General features: G+C 39.5%; 1 protein-coding gene across 3 annotated transcripts in view; it reads left to right on the plus strand.

Moving 5' to 3' along the window:
* PLCL1 (phospholipase C like 1 (inactive)) overlaps nucleotides 1–13784 on the plus strand; it is a 355288-nt gene that overhangs the window by 281459 nt on the left and 60045 nt on the right. For 2 of the 3 annotated variants that reach the window (XM_059393137.1, XM_059393135.1), the window contains exons 4-5: nucleotides 2006–2081; nucleotides 4207–4334. In XM_059393137.1, the coding sequence (XP_059249120.1) occupies nucleotides 2006–2081; nucleotides 4207–4334 (204 nt within the window). The remainder of the gene's footprint in view (nucleotides 1–2005; nucleotides 2082–4206; nucleotides 4335–13784) is intronic. The other variant, XM_059393136.1, reaches the window with a different exon arrangement.

Below are 13784 nucleotides of genomic sequence, written 5' to 3' on the forward strand. Positions count from 1 at the left end.
GTGCTATTTTTTCATGAAAGTAAGTGGATACAAGGTAACTGGGGGGTTAATTCCAGCACCATCATTAATTAGCTCTATATTTTAGACAAGAATCTTAATTCCTGTAAGATTTCACTTCACTTCACTTCACTTCACTTCACTTCACTTCACTTCACTTCACTTCACTTCACGTTTCCCTCCCTCCCTTCCTTCCTTCCTTCCTTCCAAAATTAAGGGGGTGGTCGTGATACCTAAGATTCTTTTGGTCTTAAAATTAAATGATTATAAAAATGTATATTATATTACCTATTTTGCTTATGGTAAAGTCACAAAATGTGTCCATTATTTATGAATGTCTCCCTTGCTTGAGTTTTGTAAAAACATTTTGTCTACTACTTAGCTATGGCAACATATGATAACTTTTGAAAGTATAATAAAACTCAGTTGATGTTACATGCATGGATTCTAAGCTTAGAAAAGACTAAATCAGATGGCCCTCATATTAAATCTTTCTCTGCTTGTAAATTTTATTCACTTGGAAGCTGCAGTAAGTCAGGCTACTGTTAGGGATTTAGTAAATTGTTACTCACTAACCTTCCACTTCCTCTTGGGAGTTGAAAAGCATTAATGCAGTTAAAATGTGTGACTCAGTCTAGACCTTCATGGGTATCTACTTTTATAGTTTTGATGGTCAATTTAACCCTCCAAATAACTTACTTTGAACTGCCACTTTAGGCAGAAAATATGAGTAACTCAATTTTGTTTGGTTGAATTAATTATCATATTCCATTCATCCATTTCGGCAGACATCCCTGCTGGACTCTGAGTTCCATGGAGATAGAAATATGTCTGGTTTTGCTCCTTAATGGTTCATACCCTTTATACTTGCCACAGTGCTTACACATAGTGTCTGCTCAGTAGATAATTATTAAATGAATGAATTGTATGATTTTACTCCTATAGAGTTGTTATGCATTAAAAACATGTGATTCAATATTCTTTTCTATTTGAAAATATGTAATCATAAACCACTTTAGATTGTCAGTGATTGTAGAAGACTACAATCTGTTCAACAGCATTTAATTGTGAAAAAAGTCTTACCCAAAACCTTTATGTCCACTTTGGCTTCTGCCTTGAATTCCCTTCAGAATATTCTGACGGACAAAATGCAGAGTAGCAGGTGAAATGGGAAAATGCTTACCTAGAGGAGAAGAGCTGCTGGATGTCACGAAGTGTTGGTTTGTCTGATGGATACCTTTCTTCAGTTCCTTCTGCAGAAGTGCCCCAATCCCCTGTTATCCTGATCACAACTTCTTTACCAATTTTCTTCCCTCTTCAGGTACAGGTTTTTCTTTTCTCCATCTCTCCAACAGTTTCTTGTTTCCCCTACTTCATTGAGTATGTTAAGTATTTCTTGGACGTTTTTGTTTCCTACCCAAAGATCAAGGGCAGGAACCACCATTTCAGGGTTATTGCCTACAACCTCTGTTGAATTGGTGGCTCTGAAGCCTGTCCCATTTCTCATTCTTGCCAGTGGAGCTGGAACCCTTTAGAGGGAGGACCAGACCTCTACTCTCTTGGGGCCACCCAAATCCAAGCTGCTAACTTCATTGATGTGTTTAGCTGTCCTTTAGCTCACTACTAGGTGATTCTCCATTCCGATTCTTGTTGCTGTTGTTCTGGTACCACTTGCCTTGAGGCTGCAGTCACTTGGTGGGAAAGAGGTGTTCATGAATGTGATCTGGGACTTAAAGAATGTGTATACATTTATTTAACAATTGTTTGTTTGTCACCCATGGGGTGCCAAGCATATTACATGTCTGAAATAATTATGAAGTAGGTGACTCTAACAGTAGTTTTGCTAGAGTGGATGGGGGTTGTAGCAGACATTATCTTTCCATATTGTGTCTCTTGTGGTCAAGGCCATGGTTCCCCACGATAGCCAGTATCTCTCTGTATGTTGTCCTTCCAATGGGCTGGTTTAAGGACTTCTAACTACCACTTTTTTATGTTTATTTTGTGACAGATGATTCAAGAGAGCCGGTTTCTCATAGAAATGGCAGATACAGTCCAGGAAAAGATTGTGCAGTGTCAGAAAGCAGGTAATCCCCCTACTTCTGCCCCATTTTGTTTAGAAACTTAATGATAATTTGTAGTAGTTTTTAAAGTTTCTATTTCTACCCTTAAAATTGAAATATTTTGTGCCATAGTTTAACTATTCTTTTGAGTTAAACTGAAGTCTTTGTTTAGTACAGAAGAAATTCAGGTGACAGTAGGTTGGTGTATGTACACAGAGGGGAGTGTCTAGAGATACCTAGAAAGGTGATCTGTTCTGAATCTACTTGGAAGTCTGCCCAAACCCTTTACTACATGTTGCCCCTTAAGAACCACCTCATTTTTATAATTTGAGCCCTATTCCTATTAATCTCCTAGGCTTTTGCCTCACTTATTAGTCATTATTTTAGATTTGTTCTTTCTTTAAGGATGGGACGGGTCACATATCTGTGAGGGTACCTCACAGATCTGAGGTACACAGATCTGAGGCTACCTCAGATCTCTGAGAGACCCCTCCTTCTATCTATATCCACATTCATCCGCATACTGTACTCTTATCTTGCTTAGATTTCTGTTTTCCTTGATGCCCGCGCAGAATGATCATGATGAGGAAGATGACAATAATGATAATTGCTTGATATATTTGCATATGACATACTGTGCACACACACACTGTTACTTCGTCCTTTTAACAATTCTGCAAGGTAATCACCACTGAATCCAGCTTATAGAAGAGGCATCTGAGATTCTGAGACATTGAGTGAATCACTAAGATTCCATATTAGCACAGGGTAGAGCTGACCTCTGAACCCAGACTAGACTTTAAAAAATGGTGCTTTTTCCCGACTGGTCCACAGGCTTAAATATTTCTGTTGACAGAAAGGACAAAAATAATAACAGTACCTATAGGATGCTTTTATATGCCAGACACTACTTTGAGAGCTTTGTATGTATTGACTCATTTAATCGTCAACCACAATCCCTTGAGGTAAGCTCTCTTGTTATCACCATTTCACTAGTGAGGAAACTGGATGGCAGAGCATTTCAAGGCCTTACTCACACTTATGTGACTAGTAAGTAGTAGAACCAGAGTATAGGTCCAACCCCACAATCATGCTCTTACCATACGCTATATTTGTGGTGTTAACGCCAGAAAGGTTAATGTGGTTTTAAGCTGCATTAGAAAAGTAGAGTAACTAGAACAAGGAGGGTGGTGGTAAATCTCTACCCTGTGTGGGCTGCTTCAAGCCCCCTTTGAGTATGATATTCCTGGATGCAGGTCCCTACAAGCTCAACTCCAGGAAGCGGTGCAATGTGGAGGCTCTGCCCGGATGTCATCTTTAAAGAAGAGACATTGTTAGTAAAGCTGAAACAGGCTAAAATGTTTAATCTGGAGGAGAAAAAACTCTAGTGGATTTTATCGAGTATCTTTCTTCAAAGATTTAAAGGGTTGCACAGTGGAAAAGAGGTTAGACTTAGCTGGTCTGGGTCTAGCTAGCACCAAGGAGTAAAGATTTCAGGGAGAGAGACTTTGGCTTGCTATCAGTCATAGCCTTCCAAAGATGGCGTAAGCTGTCCAGAAGAAAGTGTGATTCTCAGCTCTGAGGATGGTGATATTTTTTATAGTAGTCAAGCTTGAGAAATGGTTGAGCTAAAAATAACCTTAAGGCCATTCCCAAATCTGCAGTATTTAGTTGTTTCCAGAAACGCTATTTATAAAACATCTTTTTATTTTTACTCAACATTTATTGATTAACATCAGTATCCATATGGACTCCAGGATCTACTGTCAAACCATATGGGTGGCTTATAAGGAAAAGTAAAATCAGTGCATCTATCACATATGGTTAGCCATCCCACATTGTCATACAGTATACCATTTCACATAAAACCCAGGTAGAGGACAAACAAGACACATGTAATCTACTAGAAGAATTTGGTTCTTCACCTCCTTCTGATGTCTTTATCTGGTGGTTCCTGGCTGTTTAAAATGTAATTTGGTCTAATGCATTGGTCATTGTTCGTTTGCCCCTAAGGATAGCCACTGGTGGGGACAAACAGAATGGGAAGGAACATTTCATTCAGGGTTTTCAAAACTATGAGAGGAAAAGAATGGGAAATTTTTCATTATAAGAGGCCCGTTTTTCTGAAATGTATAGTAAGAATTCTTAGATGTTCTTTTCTTCAAAGGGATGGAATTCCGTGAGGAGCTTCATCATCTCGGGGCGAAAGAAGGCTTGAAAGGAAGAAAACTCAACAAGGCGACCGAGAGCTTTGCTTGGAACATCACAGTATTGAAGGTAAATGAAATTCTCAGGTGCGCCATTGCCTTTATGTTTTCCTGCTCATCTCTCGAATGTGTAGTGAAGCATCAGTGGTCAAATACAGTGATTGGACTTTTCAAGTAATGTGTGGCCTAATCACCAGGTTCATGCGCTAAGGGATGTGGAGATCGACATACTCTCTGCCGTAATAGAGCAGATGACGGTTGTGGTGGAAACGGAGGACAGCGTGACCCAATTCCACCAGCCTGTGTTTTTACGCAAATGAACGCTTCTCCTCAAGTCAATATAGCTGTTCTTGTTTGTGGAAAGAATAATGCCAAATGTTGTGGGACAAGGATCCAGCGCCAGTGATTTGGAAGAGCTTTAAATTACAGAATATCTGGAGTCATTTAGGATTATTTTATTTTAAGAAGAGTCTCTATAAATACATTGATTTTTACAAATAGCTTTTGAAGTCAGTTTCTGGAGATTATGATTTGCTCTTCTGAAGATTGATTTTAGGATTTTGAAATAAAGATGCCACTTTTCATATTTTCTTCTGTGAAAAGAGAGATGATTTAGGCAGTTGGAATAATTTATTCCTGATGGTGCGAAGGGAAAAAAACAGCCACGAACAAAATTACTCATTGCTGAAGTTTAAAGACCTACTATGTCTCACATACTGTTTTACAGGCTTTATATAAATTAAAATTTTAATACACACAACCCAATACTATTATTATTTTTTTAAGATTTTATTCGTTTGAGAGGGAGAGAGAGAGCATACACACATGAGTTGGGAGGGAGGGAGAGGGAGAAGCAGTCTCCCTCTTAGAGATTCCCCCACCCCCTGCCAATGCCAGCTCAATCCCAGGACCCTGGGATCATCACCTGAGCGGAAGGCAGGTGCTTAAACAACTGAGCCACCCACGTGCCCCCCAATACTATTATTAGTCTCATTTTACAGGTGAGAAAACAGAGACATTAAAAACTTAGGTGTATTACCCAAGACCATGGTGCTAGTGAATGATGGTGGTGGAGTTCGAACCCAGGCAGTCTGGTGCCAAGGAGATATGCTGAACTTGTTCTGCTGAGAAATCTGTTTAAATGAAAGTGCTAGATAAACTGAAAGATAGATCACAAATGTTTATTAAAAATTCAGTTCACAAGTATTTGTTAACCTCCCACTATGTACTGGGCTCTGTGCTCAGCATTGAGGATCCACAGAGAACAGAAGAGGTACCATCCCTGACCTCATGAGTTGAAGCCTGAGGCCAGGGAGTGGGGTGGTAGAAAATAGGCATTATTTCTTTTAATGAATAGAGAGGAGCGTTAATATAAGGAAGAGCTTATTTTCTAATATTAGAGTACAACTTGGCAGCATGCATGCTGATACAAACACTTTCTGGTCAGCAAATATTTATGCGGGCTTGTTAATGTGCTGGTTACTGAGAAAGGTGCTATGGATAGAAATATCCAGAGTAACAATTGGAACCTCGAGGACTAGTCTACCAAGGGACACAGACGTATAGCTAAAAATGGCCTTCAGATACTCAGTAAGTTATGTGACAAGCACTCATGACTAAGCAGTTTATAGACATTTCCCCTTTTCTCTTTGCAAGGATGGACTGACCTTGCAGCAACTCACACTGACCCTGGTGTGACTCTCCCCATCTCACAGATGAGGAAACTGAGGCTAAGTGAGGTTTAAATTTCTTGCCTTCAGCCAGTAAGTGGCAAAGCTGAGATTTCAACTCATGCCCGTGGTTCTACACTACACGATTCTCCTGCCTCCTATAAAACTCAGCCCATGTGATTGAGTCTAGTCAGCCTATTCCAGAGGTGCGGCCGACTCCACGTTCAGATTGCCTTACAGCTGTGAAGATTTAGCCAAGTTATGGGATCCCTCTGACAGTTGACAATAATATAGGGTGACAATAATATTAACACTCAGGGTTTGGTGACAGTTAAATGAGGTAGTACATACAAATCTGAGTCACCGTGCTTAAAACTAGGCACTCTCTTTACACACCCACATATGCTCTTACTTTTGGCAGGTGATGATGACCATTGGAGGAACAAGTTTGTTGTTTTTATTATCTTCTTTAATAAATTTTTAAGTCAACTAATTTTTAAATTGAGATATAATTTCTCATTTCTTTATTAACCTATGACTTAAGGTCATTCACTCTTTTCTGAGGTTGGTTTCTGTATTGGTTTGGTTTAGCAGCAGAGAAGGATTGCTAGATAGGGCTGAGCAAATGCTGTACATGTCATGCTAAGACAGACCTTTTGAAACATGACCAATATTCTACTGTTATAGTTTATGAACTAACTGCTGGTATTTCAGCTTGTGTGCTAAGAACTCAAGTATGAAGGGTGAATTTTCCTCAACTTTTAATATTTCCTTTCCCGGGCTTATTAATCAGGGGCTCTCTCCACAAGTGCTGAACAAATGACCTTCTTAGAATTTGGCTGTTCTTTTTTTTTTTTTTTTTTTTGAGTGAGAGAGAGAGTGAGGACAGGGACAGAGAGAGAGAGAGAGAGAGAGAGAATCCCAAGCAGGCTCCATGCCCAGTGTGGAGCCTGATATGGGGCTTGATCTCAGGACCTGAGCCAAAATCCAGTCAGATGCTTCACCAACTGAGCCACCCAGGGGCCCCTGGAATTTTAATTTTTAGCTGAGGGACAGAGGCTGAGCTCTTTGGGAGCCTCTTTAGTCTGATGGTGCTCCTCTGAGAAGATCCTTCGGACACTCTCCCTTTATTTCTTGTATCTCTTTTAGTTCCTACTTTGTTCTCTAGCTTTCCTATTGATTTTCCAAGCTCCTAACATCTTCTAGTAAATGCCTTTTTTCTTAAGTTTTCTAGATTCAGTTTATGTTGCTTACAACTGGTTGAATGAGTAATAACCAAACTCATAAGATATACTCACTGAATTACTAGGCTATGGCAGGGACCACTATAAAATTGTGCATTGCCAACTGGAAGGGTTTCCTTATATACAGTTTATATAAGTACTCTCCACAATTTAGGGGAAGGGAGTGAGGAATTATTAACATTGTTTGAATATGTGGGTTTGTGTAGCTAAACATACTTAATTCCAATGTACATTCCAACAAGCAAGGGAGAGGCTAGAAAATATGACAGATGTGCCCGCAGGGACATGGTGGGTTAGAGCAAGGAATGGTGGAAGGGGGGACTGACTTTCAAACAAACTGAGCTGAGACTAAAAAATAAATTCTTTAATTTATGTTTCCTACAATTCAGTATTACATTGATTTGATATTAATACATGAAAGGGAAGTTAGAGAAAGACTCGCAGAGACAAAGATGAATAGCTCTATAATACAATAGAAATGAATTACGCTTAATGTCCACATTTTCCAAGCCAGAGATGAGGACTTAGGATCCAGCAAGAAGGCTGAAATCAAGATGGTCCTAGAAGCTCCCATCCATGTATTTTTTTTTTTTCTCTTCCATTCATATTTTAGCACCATGCATGGGCTCAGATTAGGGACTTGCTTAACAGAACTTTTTGCATTTCCCCACACTTTAGCCATATGCCAATAGACAACTATAACATTTTCCTTCTATCTTTTTCTTTCTTTCTCATTGCTGAGCACAAACTCAAATTCCTTAAATAGCCATTGTGTTTATTTGGAGTGGTATGATGAAACATGTCTCAATGACTCAGTCTTCAGTATATTTCCCAGATAATCATTGGACCAAGATAGCTCCATTTCATCCTACCCTCACACATTAAGAGTTCCTCCCATCTGTCTTTTCTCTATGCTGTCCTTCAGAAAAGAATTTTATTTGGTCATTAACATAGTATTAAAATTTTACAATGGGAATTTTCCCAGTTCTTTAAGTCTTCCAGAAAAAGATGCTACAACTTCACTTACTTAGTTAACCTATTGTAGTAAGTTGTTATTAATTTTGGAAGTGTTTCACTCATGAGAGTTCTGAAGATCTTTTGGAAGAGATATATAAATTTATACTGTGTCACTGATAAAACACAATGTGTTATAAAGTAGAATTCACTTAAAGTCTTGGATTCCATCCAGAGTGACTTGACTCCTCAAGTATAAAAAGAACTTCACTGTAAGGCGGTTACACCTACGAAACTGAAATTAGAAAAAACACACAAGGTGTGCGTGGGTGGGTCAATTGTTAAGCACATGCCTTCAGCTCAGGTCATAATCCTGTGGTCCTGGGATTGAGCCCCATATCAGGCTCCCTGCTCTGCAGGAAGCCTGCTTCTCTCTCTTCCACTCCCCCTGCGTGTGTTCCCTCTCTCACTGTGTCTCTCTGTCAAATAAATAAATGAAATCTTAAAAAAAAAAATCCATGAGTAGCATTTTTTAAAAGATTTTATTTATTTAAGAGAGAGAGAACGCACACGAGAGAGAGAACATGAGAGGGGAGAAGGTCAGAGGGAGAAGCAGACTCCCCATGGGACTTTGTAGCCCAATGTGGGACTTGATCCTGGCACTCCGGGATCATGACCTGAGCCGAAGGCAGTCGCCCAACCAACTGAGCCATCCAGGCGCCCATGGGTAGCATTTTTAATGAGCTTTCCCAATATATATTTTTCTAACTTGGCCTGTTGGCTATTTTAAGGAACTAAATTCCATTATCTTTATATTTTTAAAAATTTGATGAAAAAAATCAATTTTAGCAGGGTAGAGATGTGTCAAGTAGAGATAAGTAAAAATAATATAGAAAAAATGTAACTAGTGAACATTTTATTGTAAAGGAAAAGTTATGAAGGTAGGTGGTCACCAGAGCTTAGAAAGGAATAAAATATTAGGAAATGGCTAACCTCTAAATTTCATTGATTCCTAGTTGTATTAAATTATGAATGAATCATTACTTCATCAATGAGGACTTCTATTAATTGATATGTACTTCTACTTTCCCTAGATAGATTTCCAGCTTGTAATTTAATTCATTCCAGTGTGTGCCATTAAAAAAAAAACACAAGTTTCTTTAATGGATTTATGTTCATTAAATATGACTAATCTTTTTCTGCCCAACTTTTGGCTTTTTATTACTGTCTAAGCCTCTGCTTCTTCAGCTTTTATCTTGGCAACAGTTTCCTTTTCCTTGGGAAGAGCAGAGCTCAAGGCTTGTCGCTTTTCCTCAGGAACCTGTGCTGCGTTGCTCATGTAGGCAGACTCTCTTATTTGGTCTCCAAATTTCAGGCCGCCACATCTCTGGGGGATCTTGCTGCATAAGGGAAATTAAATGGATGTATGGATGTCAGTGTGGTAATAACTTTCTAGCAGAGTCTGCAGACCTGCTTGAAGGCTTTGCTAATTGTTGAGAGGTAGGAGAAGTACAGCAGGATGATGTATTATTAAGAAGAGGTATGAAGACTCTGAATGACCGTGGACATTTTTAATCATTCTTTGTAATTCTGTGTGTACCAAGTCAGGATCTCCTGGCAGCCATAGTGTCTGTGCCCCTGGAGGCTGCTCTGAGTTTATATAAAGAAAGAACGTGTCCAGTGTCCTCTGTGCTGTCTATGGAGAACTGCTCCAATGGTGTTTCCGGCAGCTGCTGGCTGTTGGTTGCAGAAGCTGAAGAGAGTTTAGCTTTCCTCCTGAGGCAACTCTCTCACAAAAGAACCGCCATTTACGAAGTCTAAAGAAACAGACCCCCAAGAATAACCAGGTATTAATAATACACTCTTCTTATATTGATATTACATTGAATTGTTAAGATATGTAAGGCAAAGTAGTTAAGAGTGTAGACTCTGAATCCAGACACTCTAGCCGTGTGGCCTTGGAAAAAATCTCCTTTTCCTCTATGCTTCTGAGTCAATTGAGATAGATTGTGCCGTGGAAACAAAACTCTGAAAACATCAAGGGCTTAAAACAATAGCTTCTTTCTTTTTTTTCCTTTATCCTTTTTTTTTTTTTTTAAAGATTTCATTTAATTATTTAACACAAAGTGAGCAATGGAGAGAGACCGAGAGCTAGCACAAGTAGGGGGAACAGCAGCCGGGGAGAAACAGGCTTCCCGCTGAGCAGGGAGTCCAATGTGGGGCTCAATCCCGGGACCCTGGGATCATTACCTAAGTTGAAGGCAGACGCTTAACTGACTGAGCCACCCAGGTGCCCTAATAATAGCATATTTCTTGCTTGCACTGTATGTCCTTCACAAGATAAACAAGTAGCAAGTATCACTTAGGAACTCGGGCTAACAGGAGCTCTGTCTAATGCTTCTACAATCCTGGAGGTAGGGAAGCACAGATTGGTTTTAAAGACTTCTGCCGAGTGGTGTCAGGTGTTCTTCTACTTACATTTGACTGGCAAAAGCAAGCCACATGGTCAGATCTTACTTCAGTGGAGTGGGGGCATGTATACATTTCCTCAAAGAGAGGGAACAGGGAAGCCTGGGTGGCTCAGTTGTTGGGTGTCCACCTCAGGCTCAGGTCATGATCCCAGGGTCTTGGGATCGAGCCCCCACTTTGGGCTCCCTGCTAAGCGGGAAGCCTGCTTCTTTCTCTCCCACTCCCCCTGCTTGTATTCCCTCTCTTTCTGTCAAATAAATAAATAAAATCCTAAAATAAAAAAGAAATGGGAGCAGATTTTGGTGACTATAATGAGGTTCTTCAATAACACCCACCTACCTCATAGGGTTATGTGAGGACTAAAGAAGTTGATATATGTCAAGTCGTCTCCAGCATATAAAAAGTGCTGTATAATTGTTATTTTTATTACTAATAATTAGCATTCACTGCTTGCAATAGGCAGTTAAGTGATTTTCACACAACATTACGTCATTTTAAGGAGAACCCTGTAAAGTTGCTATTACTACACCCGTTTTATAGATTTAAAAAACTGAGGCTGGAGACGCTAAGTAACATTCCCATTGGCATGTGGGAATTGAGCAGTGGAGCAAGGAACTAAATCCACTATCCTCTACTGTCAGGATATTAACAGCACCCAAATAATGATAGGTTACCTGAGTGCTTACTATGTGCTTAGTATTGTACTAAGCACTTTATAGTTAGTATCTTATAGGAGTAAGTGTCCGGTGCAGGTAACGTGAGAATTCCAATCACCTTGGCAGTGTGTCCCTACGAAGAGTCTAGCTTCGGACCACCTGTTCTCCCTGTTCCCACACTGCATTCACCAAGCTACTCTGTTCTCAACTGGTCTTTCCAAGTATCCTGCTCTGGTGGTGATGGGATGGATGGCCCACTGACGCAACTCGTCCTATCTGCCTGGAAGTTACATTTCTCTTTGTAAATGAGTCAGTTAACTTCCTTTTTCACCAGTGCGTCTCCTATGAGCTTGGACAGTGTGAATCCGCTCCCCAGGGCCTGATCACTCTAGGGCGATGGGATGTAATTGAGCACTTGGGCAGATACCACTGAGATTAGGAAAGCAAAACAAAATAACAAAAACACCAAAGCCGAGGGCCGACCCTGGACCCACCCTGAGAACCCAGTCAACCTCCTCCTGTTTCTCTTGGACAGCTACACCGTACACTGGCTTTCAGACTAGACCTTGCCAGCCTCCACAGCTCCATGAGGCGGAGGAAGTTTCCAGAGCTGTGCTGCCAGCAAGAGCTTTGCAAAGGCCATGCTTCTTCTCCTGTTCCTTCCTCAGCCCATTCCTCTGCTTCTCAGTTGCTCAGTCTATCCTTTATGACCTAAGCTTTTGGAGCAGAAGTTCTGGAATCTTCCTTTGAATAACAAACCTGAGATGATTTAGAAATGAGAGGTGAAGTCTCTAGGCAAATTCCTCACGCTTTCACTGAGAAGAAAGAAGACTGACAGGAAAAATTGAAGAGCTTTTAAGTCACCAATCCTGAGACGGGAACTTTCAAAGAGTTTTAAACAAAGCTTTTAATTCTGAATAAAGAGAATAGACACACATACACACGCAGCTTTTAATTCTTTAAAGAAAATACTTTCTAGTAATACATACAAAGTAACAAAATTTTGAGCTGTGAGTGCCTATTTTATCTTAGAATTAATTATCTAAGAGTTTAGACCTACAGGAAGCTAGACATGAATTTAAAAATCTGCAAGTAGTATAATTTTTAAAAATTAGATTATCTGGGGATGCCTGGGTGGCTCAGTTGGTTGAGCATCTGTCTTCAGATCAGGTTATGATCCCAAGGTCCTGGGATCCCTGTATCAGGCTCCCTGTTCCGGGGAGTCTGCTTCTCCTTCTCCCTCTTGTGCTCTCTCCCTGTCAAATATATAAATAAATAATTCTTTAAAAAATTAGGATGAGATTAGATTTTATGATAACCCGAGTCCTTCTAGGTCTTCACATTTTTTATGATTAAAAGTTAGTTGCAATCTTTCTCTGTGCTTAACTCATTACATGGCTTAAACACAGTATCCTTTTGCCATTAAACCTATCAATAGTGTAAATCTATTTATACACCTTCTCTTCTATGTGTTAATCCCCCTCCTTTGTTTCGTTCTGTTTTTAACCTATGGCCCCACCAAGCCCTAAGTACATTCAGTTTCTAGTCTCACTTCCCAGACTCTCACTGCAATCTTCCCCACTTCCTGATTGCTCTGTCCAGTAAGATGATCTGTACTTACCATCTTCTGGGTATTTTTGATTCCCAAAGTTTATATTATTATAATTTTTTTATTGTGCTAAAATACATGGAACATAAATTTTACCATCTTAACTATTCTTAAACATACATTTCAGCGGTATTAAATCCATTCATAGTGCTGTTCAACCGTCACCATCACCCATGCCCATAACTTTTCTTATCTTGTAAAACTAAAATTTGGGATTTATTAAAAAAAACTCAGCCCCTGAAAACCACCATTCTACTTTGTTTCTATGATTTTTGACTACTCGAAGTACCTCATAAAAGTGGAGTCATGCAGTATTTGTCTTTTTTTTTGTGACTGGTTTATTTCACTTAGGCTACTGTCCTCAACGTTCAGCCATGTTGTAATATATATGTCAGAGATTCCTGAACAATATTCTGTTGTATATGAATACTTTTTTGTGTTTTACATTTGTTTACTTTTAAGTTTAATTCTAGCATAGTTAACATAGTGTTATGTGAGTTTCAGGTGTACAGTGTCGTGATTCAACAGTTCTATCCTCAGTGCTCTTTGAGATAAGTGGACTCGTTATCCGCTTTACCGATTTCACCCATCCTCCCCCCCCAACATCCCTCTGGTAACCATCAATTTGCTCTCTATTGTTAAAGAGTCTGTTTTTTTTTTTCTGTTTGTTTTGTTTCTTAAATTCCACATATGAGTGAAATCATATGGCATTTGTCTTTGACTGACTTGCTTAGCTTTATACTCTCTAGATCCATCAACGTTGTGGCAAATGGCAAGATTCTTTTCTAATTTATGGCTGAATAATATTCCACTGTGAGTGTGTGTGTATCATATCTTCTTTATCCATTTATCTATTAATGGACATTTGGGCTACTTCCATAATTTGGCTATTATAAGCAATGCTGCAATAAACATAGG

Source organism: Mustela nigripes, chromosome 3 (assembly GCF_022355385.1).
Source record: "Mustela nigripes isolate SB6536 chromosome 3, MUSNIG.SB6536, whole genome shotgun sequence".
Taxonomy (NCBI): Eukaryota; Metazoa; Chordata; class Mammalia; order Carnivora; family Mustelidae; genus Mustela; species Mustela nigripes.